Source organism: Mustela lutreola, chromosome 2 (assembly GCF_030435805.1).
Source record: "Mustela lutreola isolate mMusLut2 chromosome 2, mMusLut2.pri, whole genome shotgun sequence".
Lineage (NCBI taxonomy): Eukaryota > Metazoa > Chordata > Mammalia > Carnivora > Mustelidae > Mustela > Mustela lutreola.
Window position 1 is genome coordinate 221,143,601 of NC_081291.1, and position 25,413 is coordinate 221,169,013.

Sequence of the window (25,413 nt, forward strand, 5' to 3'; positions counted from 1 at the left end):
CAGACCCCCGGAGAGAGCCACACGCTCCCCGGTGGCCCGCCCCCCCCCCCCGATAGTGGCCTCCCATACGTCCCTGCCTGTGGCCTGCTGGGAGCCCTGTTTTGTCAGGGAGCTGCTCACCTTTCCCCCCACCCCGGGGTCTAGGGAGGTCTGGTGGCTGCCCGGCTCCCCCACCACCACCACCTGCTGCCCCAGGGAAGCCCCCGGTTCTTTAGTGGCATTACAGCACAGCCTGATGACTTTGTCTCATTTTAGAAAATCAAGATGTTTAATCAGGACATTGAGAAGCTAACAGAGGGAGAAGAAGTGGTCAAGGAGAAAGAGACCCGCTTATTTAACAAAATCCGGGAGGAGTTTGAGAACTGGGTGCTCGTGCTCACAGCCAATACCCAAAAAGGTAAGTCCTGGGACAAAGCTCCCCCTAAACACGGGCCCAGAGGCTCCTTGTGGCTCAGAGGAAGCACGCAAACAGCCGAACACGCCACACGAGACACCAGGGGCTCCTCGGCCCTCCGTGGGCGCACTGCCCCCACCAGACAACTCCAGCACCGCCAGCCTTCTTGCTTCTTTGCTTTGAGACTAGACAGTTCTGCTCACCTCCTGTGCCTTCCTCTCCTCGCCCCTAATGCAGAGGTCAGTGGTTTGATAAGAACCACTTGCTCTGCTTGGGGAAGTTCCAACGTCCCTTCTGCTAGAGCCCAGATGCCTGCAGGGTGTGTAGTGTGTGTGTGTGCGCACGGGCACACGTGTGTGTGCGTCTGGCACTTGGAAAAAAATACCACTGTTCACGTCCTTGGTGGGATTCCTCCAACTGTCGTCTGGACGTGTTCTTGGGAGATCTGTGAATCCTATAATAATATTTAAGTTTCTGTTTTCATGGTACGAATCTGGTACCTTCTACCAGTTACGAACACTAAACTCGTCTCTCAGGCTGAGGACTCTCAACTAAAACACGTTTCCATACGATAACAACTTTGTTTCTTAAAAGCCAGTTTTCCTTCAGCTGGTATTATCAGACCATAATTATTGTTTTCATTATAAAAAAACTCCATTTAGGAATATTGCCTTAGGACGGAGTGGGTAAGCAAGACTCCAAGAAAAAGATGTTTGTATTTTTTTTTTAAGATTTTATTATTTTATTTGTCAGAGAGAGGGGGAGAGAGAGCCAGCGAGCACAGGCAGACAGAGAGGCAGCAGAGGCAGAGGGGGAAGCAGGCTCCCGGACCAGCAAGGAGCCCGATGTGGGAGTCGATCCCAGGACCCTGGGATCATGGCCTGAGCTGAAGGCAGCCGCTTAATCAACTGAGCCACCCAGGTGTCCTTGTTTCTATTTTTTAAATGGTGGTTTGTTTGATCCTGCAGTTAAAAATATTATTCACGAAAAAGTCTCAATATACGAGAAGCAGTATCGCGGCAAGGAGCTTCTCGGCTTTGTCAACTACAAGACGTTCCAGACCATAGTGCACCAGTACCTCGAACAGCTGGTCGACCCCGCGCTTGCCCTGCTCCAGAAGGCTGTTGGTGAGGAACTCTCCTGAGTGCCCTTCGCACGGTCCGCCCGGCCCTGTACCGTCTGGAACGCTCAGTGCCCCGGAGGGAGGGGTCGGGGTGCAACTATCAAACCCAGCAGGAAGACCTTCCTTGACCACTTAGCGGAGAAGACGAGAGTCAGGGGAGCGTTCTCTGGTCACCCCCTACCCCCTCCACGCAGCCACGTGGGGTATGGTCGGATGCTGGTCCTGGAGAGAACACACACTCCATCCGAGCACGGGAAATGGACAGGACCTGGGCAGGGCGGTGGCGGTTTTGTGTCTCCGTGGGACAACGTTACTGTCCCTCCTCCTCTCCTGGTTTGTAGGTCTGGGGAGCACAAGGTTGGAACGGGGCCCCTGTAGCATGATTTCTCTTTCCCTGCGTCTCTAACCCGTGTTACTCCCGCTTGCAATTTATGGCTGCCTTGTTCTTTCTCGGGTCAGAAATCATCCGGCAAACGTTCTCCGACACAGCCAAGAAGCATTTTAGTGGATTTTCCAACCTTAATCAAAGAGCCCAGGTAAGCACCCACAGTCTACGAGCGAGTCACCTGTACTGCTGGCTCTTTTGTCGGGGTCTAACCTTTGAAAGAAGCAGGATATTTACTGTCGTCTAGGAATTCCGAGGCCGCTGGGCTGGCGGCGGGTAGTCTGCACTCCCTGGGAGGGACAGAACAAAGCGCCCGGCCGAGTTCCCGTGTCTGCGGGAGACGAGCGCAGGCCGCAGGCTCGGTGCTGGTGCTCTGAACATACCTGGTGACTGACCGCTTCTTTGAACCTCATTCCACTACAAAGGACAGGATCGTCCATTAATCCTACTCCAAAATCTTTCTGAGTTGGACTTAAAAATATTGTCGCAGCTGTGTGGGTTTCTACGGAAACAGCACTGATGCCCCTCTCAGGGACGGGAAGCAGGGGTGCTCCAGCTCCCCACCCCCACCCCCGGGCTCTAGATGAAAACCTTCTTGTGCTCAGGGCTGAGCCAGTGGGACTGAATCTCATTCCGCAACTCAAGTGAGCAGGAAAGAGAATTTTTGCACCATTTTCCCGTAGCAGCTGGATGTCTCCTTTCACACCATTGGCCAGCTGGGGAAAGCGCTGTCTGACTTCAGACCTCTCCAGCTCTCCCAGGGGCTGTGTCTGAGGCCTTGGGTGCCTCCCCAGGGGATGGGGGACAGGCCTGGTCCTGGACCGCCATTTCTCCAGGACAGCAGCTTGTCCTTCCGAGGTCTCAGCGGTTGGCCCCCTGCCCCCACCCCATGCTCCTGACCCCAAGAAGGGGCTCTTCTGCACCAGGTCACCCTTCCCTTCCTGGAATACCTCTGACGGCTGATGCGACGCAGGAGTCGCAGGATTCCTGGAAAACACAGATGTCCAGGCGGTACCTCGATGTGTTCATTTGTGCAGATTCATTCTCAAAGGCGTGGATTCAAGCCAGTTAGGGAGACCAGAGGGATGGAGGTAGAATTACAGAGTAGACACCATCGAGGAGGCAGGCAGACGGTCACGTGGGAGCGAAGGGAGGTCAGGGCAGAGGGGAGCACCGGCGCGGAGCCGCGGGTGGGACCCTGCAAGGGCAGAGAGACAGGGTGTAAGAGGACACCGTGGCGTGGGGCGGGGAGCCTCCCTAGAGTCCCATGTAAAATCGCAGGCCTCTGACCTAAAATTATGTTTAATACCATCTCAACAGAATAATACTTGATACGATGTTTAAATCAACCAAGGGGAGGGGTGCCTGGGGGGCTCAGTGCGTTAAGGCCTCTCCCTTTGACTCAGGTCCTGATCTCAGGGTCCTGGGATCGAGCCCCCCATCATGCTCTCTGCTCCGCATGGAGCCTGCTTCCCCCTCTCTCTCTGCCTGCCTCTCTGCCTGCTTGTGATCTCTGTCTGTCAAATAAATAAATAAAATCTTTAAGAAAAAGAAAAAAAAACAACCAAGGGGAGCCAAGAAGTCATGTGCTTTCTCTTCTCCAACCAGAACAAGATTGAAGACTTAAAAACGAGACAAGCAGAAATAGCGGAAAATCTGATCCGGCTTCAGTTCCGAATGGAGCAGCTGGTGTACTGCCAAGACGAGATTTACAGCGTGGTTCTGAACCAAGTCCGGCAAGAGGTTTTCAACCCAATAGGAAAGCCCATGCAGAATCATGAGATGAAAACGTCTTTCTCAAAAGATACGTCTTCGATGTCGTCCATCACTGAAATTGGGGTGCACCTGAATGCATATTTCTGGGTGAGCATGTAGGCTGGGGCAGGGATCTTTGCCCCGCAGACCCCGGGCATTCTGATTGAAGCTGCTTCGCAGGGTGGGGGCCCCTGCTGGGTATGCAGCCCCTTCTGCAGGGTAACTGTTCACATATTATCTCATTTATAGTCAAAACCCTGGTGTTATCAAATAGTTGCAACCCTATCTAGGGATTTTCCACTAATTCGGGAATTGGGGAATCAGGTTTGTAATGGGACACGGCACGTACTCAAAACGCATTCCAAGGGCAAAGTTCTTTCTATTTTATGCGATGCATGAATCCCCAAATTGCTAGCATCAGAATACAGCGAGATACGATCAGCACTAACTTTTCTAGTCAGCATGTAGCTCTCCCTGATGTTCAGAAGGCACTCGGGTCTCCAATGGCCTCAGACTCACCAGCTGCACAAAACTGGAATGAAAATTCCTTCACTTAGATTCTGTGACCCGAGCACCTCCAGAGTTTCCAGACCTCCGTCCATGGACAGAAATGTGGAGTGCATAGAAAGGAAGAAAGCTTTTAACCTGCAAAGGAGCCCAATTCCTAAAGCCCTTTCTTTCTTTAAGATTTATTTGTTTTAGAGAGAAAGAGCAAATTCCGGGGGAGGAGAAGGAGCGGAGGGAAGGGAGAGAGAAGCAGACTCCGCACTGAGCAGGGAACCTGATGCGGGGCCCGATCTCATGACCCTGAGATCATGACTGGAGCTGAAATCAATAGTCAGACCCTACCTGACTGAGCCACCCACGTGCCACCCCTCCTGAAGCCTTTTCTGAATCAGCGTAGAAAGGAGTTACGCAGATGTGAAGTCCAGCTGCCCGCAAACTTGTTCCTACCCATGCAGATAGGGACTGAGGTGGCCGCTAACACAGGTCTCTGTCTGCTCCCACAAGGGACCGGGGGATCGCAGGGCCTGGAGGTCTCTCTGGGGAGGTGGAGTCGGGATAAGGCTGGAGGAGGAAAGGGGCAGAGCTCCCAGGAAGGCGGGCATGTCCAGAAGTGTGCTCCAGGTTCCCGCTAGCCTGCCAGTGGGTTCTTAGCACTGTGGGAGCTCCTGCCTGGTCGTGGAACTCAGGCAGCCCATCTAGAACCTTCCCAGGTCTTAAAGCTGATCATGGCAATGGGGTGCCCCCGGACCTATCGAGGCAATCACCCACAGGTCCAAGAACCCCAAGGCTTTGCTGCCACCACGGGCGGAGACCCTCCCACTGACCATCTTTATCCCTTCTTCCAGGAAACCAGCAAACGTCTGGCCAACCAGATCCCATTCATAATTCAGTATTTCATACTCCAGGAGAACGGCAGTTGCCTACAGAAAGCCATGATGCAGGTCCTACAGGAGAGGGAGAACTACTCCTGGCTGCTTCAAGAGCAGAGCGATATCGCTGCCAAGAGGAGGTTCCTTAAGGATAAAATTTACCGGCTGTCTCAGGCGCAGCGCACGCTCTATAATTTCTACGGTTAAAGGGGGCGCGTCTGTGGAGGGGCACGATGCTTCAGGATTTTCTCTTCTGTGCATTCACCTTAAGGAGAGGCGAGAGGTGGCCTCTTACCTGGAACCAAGCTTTTCTGCTGCCCCCCTGTGTCCGCCTTCTCTGTACTGCGCTTGCGCTCAGCCCAGAGTTTGTATCTAAAGTTCGCACTCACTCGGGGCTGTCACCTCCGCCAGGAGGTCCTCTCTGATCTCCCCAAAGAGGTGGCTCTCCAGTCCTTGAGCCCCACAGCCCCTGGTCACAGCGTTGTCAACTATTGCTCTCTTTCTTTGTTAGGTTGTAGGGCCCCAGAGGGGGGAGGTCAGGATCATATTCTTCTGTATTTCCAGAATCTTGAATGGCACCGGCTACACTCTAGTCCCTTAATACATGATCTGTCACTGAACACGTGAATGAGGAAGCCTCCCGGGTGCTATGGCTTTAATCAAGACTTGGGTGGTTTCAGAAGGTGTCCCTTGGCTGGCCGCTCTCAGAGCAATTCAGCCATGCCACCTGCTTCCCAGGGTTGACCGTAGCCGTGTTTCCAGCCCCCCAAGGGAAAGGAGCTCGAATGATACCAATTCTAATGTGGTTTCCTGGCTCCAGGGAGCCCCCGTGTGAAGTCTTAAAGAGAAGGTTAGTAAGGAGAAACACTTTTTAAAGAGTGTATTTGTTTATTTGACACAGAGAGAGAGAAAGAGAAAGCACAAGCAGCATGAGCAGGAGAGGGAGACACAGACTCCCCACTGAGCCAGGAGCCCAGTGCAGGGCTCGATCCCAGGATGCTGGGATCATAACCTGAGCCAAAGGCAGACACTTAACTGACTGAGCCACCTGGCGCCTCAGAAAAAATATATATATATTTTTTTAATGCAGAGATTTATACCAGTGGCCATCTCTAGGTTGGAGGATTGTGGCTAATTTTATTTTGTCCGTCATGCTAGGCAATACCTACTTCAGAGGAATTTTAGGAGGGTCAAGGGTAAGCATTTCTGCAAAACACCTGTCCCAAAGCAGGTGTTCAAAAATGCCAGCAATTCCTCCCTCCCCATCCGACACCTCTTCCTTCCTTCCTTCCTTCCTCTCTAGGTCCGTAGAGCACCCCTCGGCTTCTGAAACCCCTGCAGCCCACTCTATCTCCCTGTCCTTTGATACTCTGCGAGGCGGCTGCTCTAAGGTGGTAGAGGAGCCCGACCTCATTGTTTTGCACCCACACGCCCCGTGGTCCCAGCACCCTTGGTGGAAGGGACCATCCTTCTTCCCCCACTGGTCTTAGCACCCTAGTCAAACATCATCCGGCTGTACGCGGAAGTGTTTATTTCTGGGCTTTCTGTTCAAGTCCGCTGGTCTGTGTCTGACTTTAGGCCAATACCACCGTGTTTTGGTAACAGTAGCTTTGCAGTCAGTTTAGAAATCAGGAAGCGGGGGTCCTTAACTTCTTCTTTCTTTCTCAGGATGGTTTTGCCCACTTCGAGGTAGCTTGAGATTGTACATGAATCGTGAATCTTAGGGTGGGCTTTTCCTCTCTCTACCAAAAATGTCATTGGGATATTGACCGGGGACGGTGCTGACTCTGGAGGTCACTTTGGGGGATACCTGCATCTTAACGATATGAAATCTTGCAATCCATGAACACGGGATGTCTTTCCATTAATTTATGTCTTCTTTAACGTCTTTGAACAATGCTATTATCATTGAGGCAGGCATTGAGAGAGAGAGAGAGAGAGAGAGGCGCCGCCCGCCCGCTTGGCGGTCGCCTTTTTTTTTAAGATTTTATTTTTTTGACAGAGATCACAAGTTGATGGAGAGGCAGAGAGAGAGAGAGAGAAAAGCAGGCTCCCCGCTGAGCAGAGAGCCCATGCGGGACTCGATCCCAGGACCCTGAGATCATGACCTGAGCCGAAGGCAGCGGCTTAACCCACTGAGCGTATGGGTCTTTCATTTCCGTGATTAGGTTAATCCCCGAATTGTTTATTCTTTTTGATGCTGTTGTAAGCGGAACTGGTTTTCTTCATTTCTTTTCCAGACCACTCATTGTTAGGGTTACAGAAACGCAACGGACTTTCACTCTTCAGTTCATATCTTGGTACTCTCCAGTTTGTGCACTAGTCCTAACAGCTTTTTGTTTTTTGGTTTGGGGGGGGGCAGAATATTTGTGGTTTTGCACTTGTAAAGTCATTAAATCTTTGAACCCTCTGTGAACAGAGATCACCGTACTTCTTCCTTTCCAATCTGGATGTCTTTCATTTTGTTATCTTGTGGGATTCGTCCTCGGACACCATCTTGAAGTGGCAAAAGTGGAGCGTCTCTGGTTTTAAAGAACCTTTGCGATATTGAAGCTAACCGTTACGGAAAGAGCATAGGAAAGAGAAAATATTGATCTTTGTTCTGGCAACCTTTACTTTTCTTTTTTCTTTCGTAATTTGGATTTCCCCCCTCATTTTATGAGTTGGGTCACGTAGCAGCTCTGAGAAGACCCACGGCTCCTGTTCCCTTGTTTGTGGCCTTCTTACCTTTAAATTGTAAACGCCGTTGTGAAAGTAAAGTCTGAGAAAAAGCAAGTCTGATCATTAATATTTGTTCCATTAATTGCATGTTCAAAGCTTCCCCATTTCACACATATGTGCACACGCCTGCACACGTGCACGCACACAGAGCCTTGGCCGAAGCCACTCATTTGCCACCTTGGGACTGACCCCAAGCCCAGGTGTGAGCACGCAGGGAATGCGCCCAGGCTTGGTGTCACCGGGTCCTGGAGCTGCCGCGGCAAAGTACCGCGAGCTGTATGGCTTCCACGGGTGAAGTCTGTTCTCGCACACTCTGGAGGCTGGATGTCTGATGTCAAGGCACAGGCAGGGTTGGAGCCTTCTGGAGAGGAGGGAGAAGGTGTCCAGCCTGCCCCCCAGCTGCAGCTGTCCTGGGCAGTCTGAGCCTGGCAGCTGCGTCTCCCAGTCCCTGCCCTGTCCTTGCGGGTCTTCAACGGCCTTCTCTGTGTCTCTCAGGCCCAGGTCCATCTCCTTTCTCATCTAGAGACCCCAGTCATCAGGCTGAATCAGGATGACCTCATCTTGGGATCCATAATTTAATGACATCGATAGAGATGCTACTTGCAGATGAGCTCAGGTTCCCAGGCTCCTGGGCTTAGCACAGGAACACAGTTCTGGGGGGCCCACAATGGGGAGCACAGCACCCGGCTTCCCAGTTGGGTGCAGAACGGGCCCGTTCCCATGAGAATAAGCACCCGAGGGTGCTCCCCTCACATCACCGACACCTGTGGCCCACCAGCAGGGTGCTGAGCCATGTGGTCCCTGGGGCCCCACCATCCCCGGGGCCTTCAAGCCCCCGCCAGACCCTCTGCACCCACCGACAGGTGAGGAGAGAGGGGGTAGGGGATCGGCAGGGAGGTTCCCGGGAGCCCAGGAGATCGCTCCCTCCCGCGTTCAAGAGCAGGTCTTGGGCTGGCCTGCACCCAACTGCAAGGCAGACTGGGAAACGTAGTCCAGCGAGGCAGACAGAGGAAGGGGAGCCGGTTTTGGGTGTCACCACACTGGTCCCCACACCCACCAGGAGCATTCCTGGAACCAGACATGGGAGAAAAAGATGTGTTCCCTGCTCTTGTTTCTTCCACCTGGGTCGCTGACTCTTGCACACGCAGGCACACATATGCACACAACGGTTTCCTCCCCTGCGGCTCCCGTGGGGCTGGGGTTTTGCTCCTCACGAGTGCAGAAGGAAGACCAGCCAAATGGGAAGCAAAGCTATTCAGTCAGACTACTGCAGGGAGGTCAGCCGCCATCACCGAGGTCCTGGCAGAGCCTCCCAGGCAGGGAGGGGAGCAGCCAGGCTTCATGGGGGGAAACACAGAGGCTCCCCGCGAGCCTGGAGGGGGCTGTGGCTCGGGGAGGCTGGGCCCGGCTAACTAGAAGCAGACATCCCATGTGACTGTGTCGAGGTGTACTCTCGGCTTTCTCTGGTTGGTCTGAAAGCAGGAACAGGGACCAAAAAATTAGGGAATCTATCAGTTATTAAGCAAACCCTGGTCATTGGGGGCTAATGGTTATGAAGATTATTGTTCAGCTTTCTGGACTGTTGGCAGAGAGCCTGCAGATTTCCTACATCCGACTTACAGCAGGCGGCTCCCTGGGCTGGTCAGGTTCTGGGCAGGGGCTGCAGGAGCACCGCGTTTACAGACGGTCTGGCCACCGTGGGAGTCCGGCTAGTCTCTCCCAGCTTCCCTTACCCTGTGACACCTTCCCTTCTCCAGGACTTCCCGTCTTGTTTCTACCCTGTGAGACCCTAGGATGCCCCTTTCGGCATGCACAGCGACACAGTCAGATGGTAATCTATCACTATGTAACAAAGTATCCCAAGCTCTAGCCCCCCAAATTTCCTGTCTTGGTGTCTTGGGATCAGGGACTCATGTGTTCTTCAGCGGGTGCCACTGACTCCCGGTGGTGTCTCAGGGAGCCAGTCCAGGGGCAGGCCAGGCGCCTGCTCTCTTAGCCGGAGGCTCGGCGGCAGGAGGACCGACCTCGTGATGGGCTGAGGAACGGCCCCCCAGGTAGCCGGGCCCTAATCCCTGGCACCTGTGACTGAGCAGAACCGCGTACAGTCTCTGCGCAGGAGCGATTCTGTGCTGAGGCTCCATTTTACCTTCTGGCTAATGAACTCTTGAACTAGGTCGGAATCCAGAATCGTTTTACAAGGGGCTGATCATAAGATCCAACAAAACGACTGGCATTCGGCCACAGACTGATGATATGAACTCTAGGAAGACGAAGAGTTAATGAGTGCAGCCAGGGATACCTTTGTTTGAAGACAGGGAGAAAAGAATCCTTCAGCTGGTGATCGAAAGAGGCTCAGCCAGTCAGCACTGAATTCATGGGTTTTTTTCTTCCTTTCCTGAATCATGTGACTGCCTCCTTCTTCTTTCTCATAAAGCCCCCTTGCTTTCCCTACCCAAGCCAGACACTTTTCTGGTTACTCTGGAATATGCACTCCCAGAGTCGCAATTCGGAGGCCCCAAATGAAGGCCCTTGCCTTCTCCGAGCTTTGCCCTTCTTCCTCAGGTAGCAGCTACTGTGTTCATTTTTTTAAAAATACTTTGTTTCTTTATACACCTTGAGCAGGTGGAGGGGCAGAGGGAGAGAGAGAGAATCTCAAGCAGACACCATGCTGAGTGCAGAGCCGGACACGGGGCTCGAACTTATGACTCTGAGATCATGACCTGAGCTGAAATCAAGAGTCAGAGGCTCAACCCACTGAGCCACCCAGCTGCCCCAGAAGGCGCGGGGAGGGGGGGGCAGCTACTTGAAGTGGAGAAAGGGTCTCTACAGGTCTGAGGAAGCTACACACCTTGAGATGGGGAGAGGACCCCGAATTATCCAGGTGGGCGCCAGATGCCATCCCAGGTGTCCTCATGAGAGGGAGGAAGGAGCAAGAGGAGCTACAGGGAAGTCAGCGCCAAGAAGGAGCCGATGGGAAGATGCTGGCTTTGGAGAAGGAGGAAGGAGCCCCGAGCCAAGACAGGCAAGGAACGCAGCTCTCGAAGCTGGATAAGGTGAAGAGAAGCGCTCTGTCCAGAGTCAGGGGAGCACAGCTCTGTCAACACTGTGACTTCAGCCCCTGGGAAACTGACCTTGGGCTTCTGACTTCAAAACTAGGAGAGTAAGTGTCTGTTGTTTTAAGCCACCGAGTTTGTGGCAATTTGTTACCATAACTGCGAGAAACCAACACGGCCCCCAAGCTCCCTCGCCTGTCTGCGGGTGGCTGTGGCCAGAGACGTGGGTTCCTTGCCACATCACATGTCGGTCCATTGGCACAACACGGCGGCCCAAATGCAAGGGCTCTGGGGTTATCAGGATCAGGATGGCATTTGGTCCGTAGAATTGACTGGGTTTTTCTGAAAGCTGTTCAACCGAGTGGGACGCCAGGCAGTGTGGAAATCTGTTCCCATCATGGTACCTGAACACGGAAGACGTCTTAGAAATGCTTTTTGCAGCAATGAGTGATGACGGGCGGGTGCCTGCAAAGGCAACACAGAGAACAGGAAGGCTCATGAGAACGTGGAAAGGAGCCTCCATCTCTCACGAGTCGGTGATTTTGGGCAAAGGGGTCCACTTCTCTGAGCCTTCCCTTGCTATTTGAGTCTGGCTCTGTTGGAGATCTTCTGTGTAAAGAAATTGGCCCAGTAATACAGCATGAACGCTCCACAGCCAAGGAATGGCACTTTTAATAGAGCTACTGTGTGAGGGCCTCTCCACTTCCTACACTATAGATGGCCGCCCACTTTCCATAGTAGGCAAGTATCCCACTTTTTTTTTTTTTTTTTTAAGATTTTACTTATTTATTTGACAGAGACACAGTGAGAGAGGGAACACAAGCAGGGGGAGCGGGAGAGGAAGAAGCAGGCTTCTTACTGAGCAGGGAGTCCAATGTGGGGCTCCATCCCAGGACCCTGAGATCATGACCTGAGCAGAAGGCAAACGCTTAACTACTGAGCCACCCAGGCATCCCACATCCTATAGTATGAAATACTGAGCCCAGCTGCAGGCAAGAGGAGGAAGGAGGCAGCCTGGGTTGGAATTTGAGAATTGGCGGAAAGAAAAGGGAAGGCCCTTGGGGAAAGTCCTGGGAAGGCAGGTCAGAGGGCTCCTACCTCCCGAATCGGAAAAATAAGCTTTCACAAGGTGCCTGGAGAGTCCCCTGAAAATGCAGACTGATTCAGAGGTTCGGGGTGGGCCTAGACCCTGCAGGTCTCACCGGCTTCCAGGTGATGTCAACGCCCCTGGCCTCTCCTTTGAGAAGCACGAATCTATGACTCGGGTCTACGGAGGAGAAAACAAAACCGGGCCAAAGGCTCCCTACTCTGGGCTCCCGCTCCGGGCAGCACGCAGGGGACGCTGCGCGGGACCTCGGGCACTGCTCTGCCCTTCCGCCTGGACGCCCCGCGAGCGCCGCCCCCACCAGCCCACAGCCCCTCCCCAACACTGCTCCCTCCCCGACCCCGGCCCCGGCAAAACCGCGCCAGGCAGAGCTGGACGTCGGGGAAGAGCCCCGGCCAGAGGGCCTCCAGCCGCCGCCCCTCCCCCTCCGGCCCCGCCCCTCCCCCTCCGGCCCCGCCCCTCCCCCTCCGGCCCCGCCCCTGCCGCCTCCGGCCTCTCCCCGCCCCCTCCGGCCCCGCCCCTCCACCTCCGGCCCCGCCCCTGCCGCCTCCGGTCCCGCCCCGCCCCCTCCGGCCCTGCCCCTTCCCCTCTGGCCCCGCCCCCTCCGGGGCACCCGCAGGACCGTTTCCCGGCAGAGGGGACATCCGGGAGGAGCCCGGGTCTGAGAGCCTGGGCCGTCGCCACCCCTCGTCCGCCCGGCGCCGCCCCTCCTCCTCCGACTCCGCTCGTTCCCCGCCTCCCGGCGCCGCCCCTCCTCCCCGGCCTCGCCCCCTCCCCCTCCCGGCGCCGCCCCTCCGCCACACCCCCGCCCCCGGCCTCGCCCCCTCCTCCCGCTCTCTGACGTCGCGTTCTGCAGTCCGAGAAGCAGGGAAACCGAAACTGAAGCCGAGTTGTCTAGGAAACGCGAGGTCGGGCAGCAGGTGCTTGGGGTAATTCCCCGGGGTCACCAGAGAGCCCTGTCTGCTGGATGACTCCCACCATCATTCGTCCGGTAGTTCTTTCTAGAAACATCTATCATGCTGTGGGCCGCGAACTCTGCTAGATCCCAGGGCCTGGTGCTGCCTGCCCTGCGGACAGCCTGGCGGCGTTCACAGAGGTCAAGGCAGTGTGATGAGGCTCCGTGCCATGGTTGGGGATGGGAGGGAACCCGGGGCTCTCCGGGAGCCGGTTCCCTAGGTCTGGGGAAGACGGCGGAGCCTGTGGGCTGAGAAAATGCTCAGCGCGCAGGGGTAGGAGGGGGAGCCCCTTGAGCTGGAGGGCTTGTGCGTAGGGAGCAAGGTGTTACCTTGGGGGGGGGGGGCTGAGCCAGGTGAGGCTGGCCGTGGACAGGCCTGGCACACCTTTGGAATATCTTACCTGCTCCCACCCTGCTGTGGGGCCCCCTGCCGCATGGAAGCTGGCCCCCGCCGCTTCCCTGGGGCGCTGACACCGGTGTGGAGATAGGGAGTCGCGCCTGGGGGCGTGCCTGGCTCTCCATGAACCCCAACGTGGCCGTCCCTGGCGGGTCAGGGCCAGGCCCGCAGGTGAAGAGAGGGTTGGACAAGGTCCAGCGAGACCTGACAGGGCCGGGTAGCTGTGACAGCACTGGCCGCAGGGAGTGGCGTCCCTGGGATTGTGTGCTCCTTCGTTTCCTGTGGATGCTGTGTTTTGGTCAGCTGCCTTTGAACGGACCCAGGAAACAACAGGAAGAGGGCAGTACAACCCAGAGCCCCGGGCCAGCTGCACCTTCAGTCTGCACAGCAGACAGCTCACCCACCAACCCCGGTCCTCACCCTGGCATTATTAACTCGTTCCACCTTGTTGTCACATATGCCCCAAGTCCTGTCTGATTTCGTTCATTCCTCAAAGTGTGGCTGGGGAGAGAGCCGTGTGTTTGAAGAAGTACTGTCGTTGGTCGGAGGCACCTCTTGTCTCTTCCGGGGCCTGCTCACACTGTCCCGTGTCCGCGCACTGATGATGGGAAGAGCCTCTGTTCTCCCCCCAGAACCCCAACACAGGGCCCTGCAGAGCAAGGGGACTTCAGCTATATTGTGGGGCCCCCTTCCCTCCCACCAACACTTGCCCTGACCTGGAGCTGAGGCGGGTTCTGGGCTTGTGAGTGGACCGGGAGTGACCCTTCCTAACACAGTCTTTGGGGAGCTTGTTGTCTGCAACTCTGAGCGAGCTAAGGAGCATGGAGGCAGGGGCCCGCCCCTTCCAAAGGGGAATGGTGCTCTCCACCCACAGAGGGTCACCCTTGGGCCTGCTTGTCCTCAATTCCATCTTCCATCCACCTCCATCCTGGAGAAATCAGATGCGCCCGACTCAAAAGAGGACTGGAGGTGGGCCGGGAGGGAGACGCGGGTCTAGTGAAAATTAATAAAGAGAAGCTCGCGGAAGTGGATTCCGGATGCTGGGTGGGGAGGCTGATAGCGGAGCCGTGCCACTGGGAGCCGGTGACAGGAATGGTCGTGAATCACAGACCCGGTGGGAGACTCTGCAGCAGGTGAGAACCATCCGTCACGGCCCCACAGGGAAGGGGGGTGCATCCCCCACCAGCCATCGGCCACCCCTGCAACTCAGCCAGCCAGAAGCCGCCATCGGCCCAATGCTTGCCTTTCTCCAGCAGACTTCTGTTCAAAACCGCCCCAACCAGCTGCCTCCATCTTCTCCACAACATAATGTTCCCCTCGTCTGTTGCACTTGCCTGTGGTTTTGCTGTAGCTTGCTTGTCCCGATTTACAATTTTTTGTGCTGTTCCCAAATAAACCCATCCTGTGGTGGTGAAATAACTTATTATTATTATTTTTTTATTTGTAAGGATAAGGGCTTTCTGCATGGGGAGGGGAAGTTGGCTGGGAGAGCAGTGTTGGGGGGGCAGGTGTGGGTCACTGACGTAGGATGCTTGCCAATCCCTGCAGGTCCCGGAACGATCCAGAGGAACCGCTGGCAGGAATCTAGACCCCCAGTGATTAGTGCACCTGCTGGAAGCCCAGACATTAAGGGACTGCCCAGGTTCACGGCTGCCTTCGGCTCTGGATGGCTCAAGGCTCATAAGGCAGCAGTTCTCAAACTGGCTTCCGAGGCCCCGCACCTGAGTTTCTGATTCCGCAGGTCGTGGCCCCAGAATCTGCATTTCCCTCCAGTTCCCAGGGATGCGAGGGCGCGGCCCGGGGATGGGCTGGAGTGCAACCGGGGCGCCACGCAGAGGCCGCAGGGGGACCCTGATGGACAGGCACCCGGCGGTCGAGGGGAGGCCGTGCGGGGTGGGCCGTGCGGTTTCGTTTCTGCGCCGCGCCGGCCCCCCTCCCTCGCTTCCAGGGGAGTTTCGTTTCTGTGCGGCCGCGGCGGCGGCGGCGGCGGCGGGGGTGGGGGCGGGCGGGCAGTGAGGGGCGGCGCCTGGCGCTGCATAAAAGCGGAGGGGCTGCCGGGGGCACTCGCGGCTGTGCGGGGACCGGTGAGTGTCGCGCTCCTGCGTCGGGCACCCCTGGGTCCCGGCACCTTCCAGCGAGCTGGGGGAGGGGGTGGTAGGGGTGGAGGGGGATGGCTGCGGAGACCAGCGCCGGGTTGGGGGGGGGGGGGCTTGCAGAAGCTGGTCACGCTGATGGTGCTGATGATGGCCGTGATGGAGGCGCGCGCTGGGCTCGAGCACGCCTGATTCTGCTTCTCGCCAGCAAACAGGTTGCTAAGCCTCCTGATGACTCATCAGAAACGCCCCCCCCCTCCGCCCCACTGCCACCCGCCCAAACCTGGGGGCTTTTCTGCTGGGGGAGGTGGGCAGGCGGAGGGGATGGCGGCCAAGGGGGTCTCCCAGGGAGCCAGTCAAGGGGTGCGCACTGAGAAAGTTTCACATCCACCGCTGCGGGGTCTGCAAGCCCACCTCAAAGGAGGACCACCGCTTGGATTCTTTTATATCTCCTGCCATTAGCCCTCAAAATAAGCGTTTATTTTTGCCAGCAACACTGGGTTTATTGGGGGAATGGCCGAGATCTGCAATCCGGGACACACAGGCTCTGGCCAAAGTGCAGACACGTCCCACCAACAAAAGGACAGGAGCGTTGTTTTCTGGAAGGGGGTTGGGAGGGGCTGTTGGACCCCAGGTCCCCTGGAGAAATGCAAGGGTTTCAGGGTGGTGGCAGGCTCCTGTTGGCCGGGTTGCAGGAGTGGCCGATCTGTTGTAGGAGACGCAGTGAGCCTCCTTCCCGGTCGGGCCGGAATTGATGATTCTCTTCTGTTGGGGTGTGTAATTCACAGTCCTGGGGATGACTGAGGGGGAACGAAGGGTACAGACCCCTTCTGACCTCCCACTACTTAAGTGAGGTGTTAATTTTGTTACGTTTTGCGTTGCTAAGGAGTGCAAACCAGGCAAGACAACAGTGGGGTTGCGTCGATGAGGGTCTGCGCTAACCTGCGGGCCACGGGGAGGCTAGAGTGGAGGGTCCGCGCTAGAGGGCGTTCTGAGCAGCCGAGCCGCCCACGGGACCGAGGGGCAGGTGGGAGGACCGAGGCTTCTGGCGAGGTGCCCTGCCCAACATACCCCCAACCCAGGGGGTGGAAGGTTGCCCAGGGTCTCCCTTTGCTGTGGCTTGTGCAGTGGGGTCGGCCTGAGGGGGTGGGGACCTGCTAATTTTCCAGAATGGAGGAAGGTAAGACAGTCTTGGGACCTGGCAGAGGGAACCAGGCTCTGAGACCGGCCCTCCCAACCAGAGACGACCTCTGAGCTGTGCATGTGGGATTCCCAGAATTACCTGGTCAAATTTTAAGTCGGATTTTTGTCAGAAGCAGGGTCAAGTGATGCTAGCCCCCAGCTGTCACTCCCAAATGGCTCCTAAAATGTCTAACTGTGTCAGCTTTCCACTTTGGAGCAGAGCTGCTGGCCATGGCCAGCCACCCCTGTCATCTGCACAGCACCCCCTCGCCATTTTCTTCCTGGCTTCCCTCCCCCCACCTCCGGGCACTGAGCTCAGCATGGTTAGGTAGAGAACATCAGGTCTAATGTACTAGATATTCTCCCCTTCCCTCACAAAAAAAAAAAAAAAAAAAGAAGAAGAAGAAGAAGAAGAAAAGAAAGTAAATGTCTGGGTTTTTGGAAGGCAGAACGCTCTCAAGAGAAGAAGTAAATTTAAGTTCTGCCAGGATTATTTTTAAGACTGGACTTAATTTTGTTGGGCAAGTTTCGGACTTTGGATCAGGCATTCAGCAGGATGCATTGGTAGGTTTTTTTTTTTTTTTTAAGGTTTTGTTTATTTATTTGACAGACAGAGATCACGAGTAGGCAGAGAGGCAGGCGTTGGAGGGGGGAGGGAGCAGGCTTCCTGCTGAGGAGAGACCCCAATGCCGGGCTTGATCCCAGGACCCTGGATCATGACCTGAGCTGAAGGCAGAGGCTTTAACCCACTGAGCCACCCAGGCACCCCTGGTAGGTGGTTCTAATTAGAGATTGGACCTAATAAGAGGCTTTCCCACAAGGGAAGTGACACACTGAGCACCCCTGGAGGCCGCCCCTACTCCCTGCCACAGAGATTCCCCAGTGACGATGCTGGGGGATGGTGTCCAGGTTTGGAAGCCGCTGGCAAACTTCTACCCTCTGGAACCCAAAATGCCAGGTCAGCGGATAGCCGCCTCCGTGAACAGAGGACATGGAGTGTTGACAGACCTGCCCTAGCTCATTTCTCTACTTCCTGCCCCAAACCCTGGCAGTGAGAAAAGAGGTTCCCTGGCTGCTAGGGGGTGAGGAAGATGAGTGTGGACAGAAGTGTGGGGTTGGCGTGTCTACCTCAGAACGCCCCGAAGTCTTGTCTGTAAACACAAGACATTTTATGAGCGGTTTGGGGCTGAGAGCTTGACTCCATCGAGGCCAAAATGAGTAAACGCATTCAGTTCGGTCTGACAGCGGTAGCGGGATGCTGATGGGTAGTAAGAAACGGGCTTTAATTCCTGAGATCGCCCTGCTCCTGAGATCCAAACTGATCTTCAAAGGTGACCTCTGAAAGGGTGCAAACATCTAAGAGGTACAGATAAGACTTTGAGTTCAAGGAATTGTCATCATATGACACAGAGGAGGGGCATATATTCGCAAAATCCTCTATTCACCAAATTTGAACCCATGGTCATGGCAGGGCAAGCCCTGGGGACCACCGATGTCACCTCTCTCGGTGCATGAGGGCCAACTGAGGCAGCTGCGGTCTTCAGCCTGGGGCCCCAATCCGGGACCTCCTGAGCACCCAAAGCATTTCCAAAGGCATGGTGGGGGAGGAAGGGGGTAAGGAAATAAATTTCCAGATTGCTCTATTCCATAAATACTCTTTGTAATTGACTGCTTTCCAAAAAACCTTTCTCCTGCTTGTGATGAAAGGAACACGTCCCCTCCCTAGTTCTCTCAACTGCCTCAATATTTATTTGTTTATTTATTTATTTATTTATTTATTTATTTATGTTTGTTAATTTGAGAGCAAGAGCATGAGCAGGAGGGGCAGAGAGAATCTCAAACAGACCCCACACATTGGCTGCGGAGCCCAACTCGGGCTCGATCCCCATACCCCAAGATCACGACCCAAGCAGAAGCCAAGAGCTGGTTACCCAACTGACTGCACCTTCCAGGTGCCCCTCAACTACCCCCCAAATTAAAGGAAGACTGCAGAGCTCCTGGACGAGGGTCTCATGAAGGAAAGCACAGAGAGCATCCGAAAAAAAGTCACGATTCAGGGGCGCCTGGGTGGCTCAGTCAGTTAAGCGGCTGCCTTCCGCTCAGGTCATGATCCCAGCAGGGTCCTGGATTGACTCCCTGCTTAATGGAGAGCCAGCTTCTTCCTCTCCCTCTGCCTGCCTCTCTGCCTACTAGTGCTCTTGTCTCTATATCTTTCAAATAAATAAAATCTTTTTTAAAAAAAAAATCATTGATTTGGGCAGTAAATTTACAGTAAGGCTCTCTGCCTTATGCATCTATCTTAGAACTAAAATATTTAAGATTTACCAAAAGGATTCCGAGAACTATGGCCTTGCCTCAATGCGCGTCCCCTGCACATGGTTCTCTGCCAGGGGACCTTCCCTTGATGAGCACTCACGTTTATTCACCCATTTGTGGTCTAATTTGTAAAATTTGCATGATTTCAAGGAGGTGTGGGAGAACGACTCTGCGTTTCTGCCTCAACTAGTCAGCGATACGTCGTCAAGTTAAAAGGGAGGTGTATTGGAGGTAAGCAGGTGCTTTTTATTTTTCATAACATTTATTTCAAGTTATGGAAATTTTTTCACTTACTTTTATCCGAGGTTATTAGGGATAGAAAATGTAATATTTAGAGACGTGTGGTCCCAGATATTTTAAAAAATGAATTCCAAATTACGTACGTATGTGTTTTTTGGATACTGACGAGTATGCTAAAGTGGTTGATTAACTTCTTTCCAAACAAAATGATATTGTATCTGTACCATATCTGTATGAGAAGGCGGATGTTAGCCAAACCTATTGTGGTAATCAGAATAGGTTCAAGATACAGAAAATATTTAAATCAAACCGTCATGTTTACGCCTGAAACTTACACAGCGATCAGTGTCAATTACTTCTCAATAAAACTGGAAAAAAACAGAATAAAATAAAGAACCTTAAGATACACTCATATGGGAGAAGTGGAATAGAAACATGAAGTCGGGCGCAAAGACGGCAGACTGAAAGAACTTCAAGTTCGGGCATTTTTGTTTTTTTTTTCAACTATCAAATTTCTCCAAGTTTCAGAATCTCACAGCTCCATTGGGAGTGGTATTATAATAATTTTACTTTTGCATGTGAATTTTAGTTCATTTTATTTTTTTAAAACATTTTATTTATTTATTTGAGAGAGAGACTGCACACATGTGCGCCCCTATACTGCAGGGTTGGGGTTGAGGGGGCAGCAAAGGGAAGGAGAAGCAGGCTCCCTGCTGAGCCTGGACCCTGGAATCATGACCCGAGCCAGAGGCAGATGCTTAACCCACTGAGCCTCCCAGGGGCCCCTACATGTGAATCTTTTTTTTTTTTTTTTTAAGATTTTATTTATTATTTATTTGACAGACAGAGATCACAAGTAGGCAATGAGGCAGGTGCAGGGGAGCGGGGTGCAGGGAAGCAGGCTCCCTGTTGAGCAGAGAGCCCGATGAAGGGCTTAGTGATGCGGGGCTCCTTGAGCAGAGAGCCCGATGCGGGCTCTATTCGGGGCTCCATCCCAGGACCCTGGGATCATGACCTGAGCCAAAGGCAGAGGCTTTAACCCGCTGAGCCACCCAGGCACCCCTACATGTGAATCTTAAAAACACATCCATCATTTCATTCTTTGCCACTATTTAAATGTGTGGCGAAAAAATTTTTAGTGTTCAACCTAAAAGTGTAACGGGAAATACCTAGCTGGAAGGACTCCTCAGGGGTCTGAGAGCACATTCCTAAAGACAGTTGAGCCGGAAGGCAGGTGTGTTCCCATCTGTCATTTGGCTCTTTGTCATTTTTTCCCCAGTCCCTGCAGAGTTGAGGAGCCCCCAGTGTGTCCAGTGGTGTGGTTCGGGATTGAAGGTGCCGGCTTCAGAATTGTGTTAACCCTCATGTGCTTAATTGTAGGTTGCACTGATAGAGGAAGAAGATGGTTAATTCTACAGGAAAAATCACTGACTCAGACCCTGGTCTGATACTGAATGGACTTGCCGATAAGGCAGAGAAAAATCCAGACATGGTAAGTTGCTGCCTGAGCACCTCTGTCCGTGTGGACAGGAGCTGTGCTGGGGGCTGTCCTTGTCGAGCCCTGAGATGCTTGCCTTGTCTCTCCCACCATGCTTGCCTGTGCGATCCCTCCTCTGTTCGGCCGGGGCCCCTGTGGCAGCCCAGCGTGGTGTTGACACTTGGCCTTGGCCGACACTGGTTGCTGGGATGCAGTTTCAGCCTGGGAAGCCAGGGGAGATGCTGAATGCTGACGGGCTCCCTTGGGAACTGGCCTGGGCTCTGCGCCCAAGGTCATGGATCATTACCCTCTTTCGGGTTGACCCCATCTTCATAATCAATGCTAAATAATATCTGAAACAATATTAAAAGCCACATAGAAGGACATAGAAAGATAAGAAGGTCCCCAGTATCACATCCCTTGCCGGACTGTAACCAGCAGCCTGTGGGGCAGTAGGAACTCACCCCACCCACACCCTCGTGCTTGGCTGGAGTTTGGCCTTTCTTGGTCACCTTGAATGTGCGTGTCTTGTAATCCAGCGATTCCGTTTCTAGCTAGAGACCTTGGTTCTCAATGTGTGGCCCCCACACCAGCATCCTCAGGGAAGTCTGAAATGCAAATGTGTTTGTAATGTAGATATCATCCAGAAGCATCCCCCTTCCCTAGACCTAAAGAACTAGGAGCTCCAGGGGTGGGGCCTACCGGCTGTGTTTCAACCGGCCCTCCAGGTGATCCTGTCTGTGGTCAGGTATGAGAACCACTCAGACACTCCTACAGACACCCGCTGAGAGCCATCTTCATAGGGGTGTTGTTTATGATAGCGAAATCCAGAATCGATACAAGTGCGCGGGGATGGTGGACGCATCTGTAGGTAGCAGGATGCTCGTGGGGCAGGATCCTCTTTAGGAGTGGGAATCTAGGCACTGAGACCTGAAACACCATAGTGGCGAAACAGAGCCAAGGCACAGAAGAAATGTGTGGTGTGGTCCCATTTACGTGAAGTTCCAAGTCAGGCAACAGGAAGCCGTGTATGGCTTCAAGTAGGTGGTAAAACCATCAAGAAGAACAAGAACGTGGTTCTCAGAGCCTCAGGATGGAGGGACCTTCGGGGGGGGGAGGGGTAACCCCAGGAAGGGGATGGGGGAGGGCACAGGGACTGTCCGGCGTGCTGCGATTATGTGTTTTCTTTTTTTTGGATTATGTGTTTTCTTAATTCAGGGAGTTGTTTCATGCAATATCACTATTATTCATGTTGTATAAACTCTTGTGAATGGGTGATTTAAGGAAAAGGAAACAAGGGGCGCCTGGGCGGCTCAGTCGTTAAATGTCTGCCTTCAGCTCAGGTCACGATCCCAGGGCCCTGGGATCAAGCCCTGCCTTGGGCTCCCCATTCAGTGGGAAGCCTGCTTCTCCCTCTGCCTCTCCCCCTGCTTGGGTTCCCTCTCTCGCTGTGTCTGTCTCTGTCATATAAATAATTAAAATCTTAAAAAAAAAAAAAAAAAGAAAACAAAAAATGAACCCAGGAGGAAGGCTAAGTGGGAGGCTGGTGGGTACAAAGGTATAGCCAGGCCACCACGGGGCTGTCCCTGGGGGGGTGAGCTCCAGACCCTTCGGAAGCTTGCTACAGAGAAAAACTGCAGCAGGCGCTTGCTGCAGACGTGGCCAGGAGGCTCTTCTTCATGCCTGTTGCTTTAAGGGAGAGAGATTGAGGTCAGGGTAATATACGAGGAGGACAAGTGGGGACATACAGACATCCAGAAATGTGAGGGAAAGGAGGGAGAACTACTAAGAGCAGGTTAGCATTAGGGGGGCCCGGGGAAGGAAATCTGTTTGCTCTCAACAGCAAGGGGCTTGTGGATGAACGAAATATAAATAGCTTCTGACCATGATATAAAGGAACTATTAAAACTTAGGTATATTATGAAGCCCATTCTCATATTTTCTTCTTAATCAGGTTGTTTTCTTGTCAAGTTTTGAGAGTTCTTTATATATTCTGCGCCTAAGTCCTTTGCCAAATAGCTGTTTTGCAAACATTTTCTCCCAGATTATGGCTTACTTTTATTCTCTTAATGGTCTTCTTGAAAGATTGGATGTTTTTGATTTTGATGAAGTCTGATTTATTGATGGTTCTTTTATGAATTGTGCTTTGGGGGCCATAGCTAAGAAAACAGGTCCTAATCAACAGCCACAGAGATTTTTCTCCTGTTTTCTTCTAAAAGTTCTGTAGTTTGGGGTTTTGCATTTAAATCTATGATCCATTGGAGGATAGTTTTTTATATAGTGTGGAGGATAGGTACAAAGTTGTTTGGTGTGTGGATGCCCAGTTGGCCAAGCACTGTTTGTCTTAAGTCTTGTCTTTCCACTGCATTGCCCTTGCACTTTCGTCAAAAATCAGTTGGCCATAGATAATGTCAGTTTATTTCTGAAATACATGTTCTGTTCTATTGATCTCTTTCTCCTTTTTTATACTGATATCACATTGTTTGGTTACTGAAGCTTTTTAAATAAATATTGAAATGAGGTAATGTTAGCCTTCCTACTTTATTCTTCTTTTTCAAAATCACTTTGACTGTTCTAGGCATACTTAGACCATTTATATTTATTGTGGTTGTTAATGTAATTAAGTTTGAGAAGATTGTTTTGCTATTAGCTTTCTCCTTGATCTATCTGTATTTTATTTCCCCTTTCCTCTGTTCCTACCTTCTTTCAAAGTAATCAGATTATTTTTTATGATTTTTTTATCTCATTTATTGGTGTATTAAATATGCCTATTTTAGGGTTTATGGTATACATCTTTAACTAATCAAGTCTACCTTGAAGTGGGAGTATGTGATTTCCTGTTTAAACAAGAACCTTAGAACCGTATGCTTCCAAACCATATCCTTCCATTTCTCCCCTCCCAGCCTTCGTGCTGTTTTCTTTTTTAGAAGATTTTATTTATTTATTTGAGAGCGACAGAGAGAATACACAAGCAATGGGGGGAAGGGCACAGGCAGAGGGAGAAGCAGACTCCCTGCTGAAGCAGGGAGCCTGACATGGGACTCGATCCCAAGACCCTGAGATCATGACCTGAGCCAAAGGCAGATGTTCAACCGACTGAGCTACCCAAAACCTGCCTTAATGCTATTTTTATCATGAATTTTAATTTGACTCTATTACAAACCCCAAACATATGTTCTTATTATTTCTATTTGGTCATATGTCTTTTAAAGATATGTGAGGTATTCTAAAAAAGTATAGTAACCATTTCTGACATAGATTTCTTTGTGGTGATTCAGATTTTCATTCAGTCTCATTTTCCTTCTGGCAGAAGGACTCTAATATTCCCTGTGGTGCTGATCTGCTGGTGAGGAATTCATTCACTTTTTTATGTCTGAAAAAGTTTCTGTCTTCATTTGTTAAAAAGATATTTTAGCTAGGTATAGTTCTAGGTTGATGGATTATTCCCCCCAGTATTTAAAAATGTTATTCCCACTATCTTCTTGTTTGATTATTTCTGATGAGAAATCTGATGTGTACATCTAATCTTTGCTCTTCAGTGCCTAACATGTTCTCTGGCTGTTTGAATCACTTTCTCTCCATCACCAGTTTCGAACAATTTGATTAAAATGGGCCTTGATACTGTTTCCTATGCTTGGGGTTCATTGAGCTTCTTGGGTCTTTGGGTTAATCATTCAAGTTTGGGAAATTTTTATCAATTATTTCTTTTAATATTTCTTTCTGCTCCTTTCCCGTTCTCTTTTGTGAGCTCCATGAACCTATGGTATTTGGCTGATTGAAGTCTGTTTTGATAGAAAATGATCTGCAGGCCATGATGGAATTCTTTGATTCTGCTTCCTTTAGGAGCCTGAGAACAGCCTGTGTAACCACTATGAGGAGAAGGTGCGCCCCTGCATCGACCTCATCGACTCCCTGCGGGCCCTGGGTGTGGAACAGGACCTGGCCCTGCCTGCCATCGCCGTCATTGGGGACCAGAGCTCGGGCAAGAGCTCCGTGCTGGAGGCTCTGTCAGGGGTCGCTCTCCCCAGAGGCAGCGGTAAGCACCTGTCCTGTGTATTAGTCAGCTCAGGCTGCCCTAACAAGATGCCACAGATTGGGAGGCTAAAAAACAGAAATTTATTTCTTATAGTTCTGGAGGCTGGAAGTCCAAAATCTAGGTGTTGACTGGGTTGGTTTCTCCCATAGCCTTTCTCCTCACGCGGGTGACCATCTTATCACTGTGTCCTCATACAGACTTTAGTCTGTGCACACATGTCTGGGATCTCTTTTCTTTTTTGGATGGATGCCAGTCATATTGGTTAAGGCTCCACTCTTAAGACCTCATTTAACCGTAATTACCCTTTTAAAGAAAGGCCCCATCTCCAAATGCAGTCGTATTGGGGTTAGGGATGAAAATGGGAGGTGGGACATGACTCAGTCCACACACCGTCATGTGGCACATTTTTATGTGTATTGTATGTAAACTTCACTTCGTGGCAGGTCTACATAAATGTATTTGGGCACCCAGAACCATGTGGGTGTCTGTCCTGAATCCCTTCTCAAGAAGTGACCCTCCTCATGGGAGGTAAAGACTGGTGCTCTGGTCAGTGGTGCTGTTTGAGCGCCAAGGCCAAGGGATAACGAAGGCTCCAGGGGAGGCGGCAGACCTGAGATGGGCCTTGAAATATAGGTCAGATGTAGCAGAGGGTGGGATCTGGAAATTTACAGCAGGAGGGCGGTGGTGAGGGGGCCTGGTGAGAGCCATAGGCATTCCTGATGGTAGTGGACAGTGTATCCTGGGGGATAATGGAGGACACTTGCCTGAGTTTGGCGGTTTCCAAAACACTGGCATGTCACTGGAG

The 25,413-nt window shown here is 52.4% G+C and overlaps 2 protein-coding genes and 1 long non-coding RNA gene across 7 annotated transcripts in view; 2 read left to right on the forward strand and 1 right to left on the reverse strand.

The window, feature by feature from the left end:
- Positions 1-7,808, forward strand: part of MX2 (MX dynamin like GTPase 2) — a 28,648-nt gene extending 20,840 nt beyond the window's left edge. For all 4 annotated transcript variants that reach the window (XM_059164763.1, XM_059164764.1, XM_059164766.1 and 1 more), the window contains 5 exons: positions 256-397; positions 1,363-1,521; positions 1,977-2,053; positions 3,511-3,765; positions 5,010-7,808. In XM_059164763.1, coding sequence (XP_059020746.1) covers positions 256-397; positions 1,363-1,521; positions 1,977-2,053; positions 3,511-3,765; positions 5,010-5,240 — 864 coding nt within the window. In that variant the 3' untranslated portion in view covers positions 5,241-7,808. The remainder of the gene's footprint in view (positions 1-255; positions 398-1,362; positions 1,522-1,976; positions 2,054-3,510; positions 3,766-5,009) is intronic.
- On the reverse strand, positions 7,494-13,519 carry LOC131825392 (uncharacterized). Its single transcript, XR_009351239.1, has 3 exons — positions 13,269-13,519; positions 11,906-12,074; positions 7,494-11,272 (listed from the first exon to the last, which is right to left on the reverse strand). It is a non-coding gene; the product is annotated as an uncharacterized LOC131825392 (long non-coding RNA).
- Positions 13,520-15,300: 1,781 nt separating this feature from the next.
- MX1 (MX dynamin like GTPase 1) overlaps positions 15,301-25,413 on the forward strand; it is a 29,296-nt gene continuing 19,183 nt past the window's right edge. Inside the window, exons 1-5 of one of the 2 annotated variants that reach the window (XM_059164769.1) lie at positions 15,301-15,348; positions 19,006-19,086; positions 20,476-20,587; positions 23,883-23,918; positions 24,416-24,608. In XM_059164769.1, coding sequence (XP_059020752.1) covers positions 20,498-20,587; positions 23,883-23,918; positions 24,416-24,608 — 319 coding nt within the window. In that variant the 5' untranslated portion in view covers positions 15,301-15,348; positions 19,006-19,086; positions 20,476-20,497. The remainder of the gene's footprint in view (positions 15,349-19,005; positions 19,087-20,475; positions 20,588-23,882; positions 23,919-24,415; positions 24,609-25,413) is intronic. The other variant, XM_059164770.1, reaches the window with a different exon arrangement.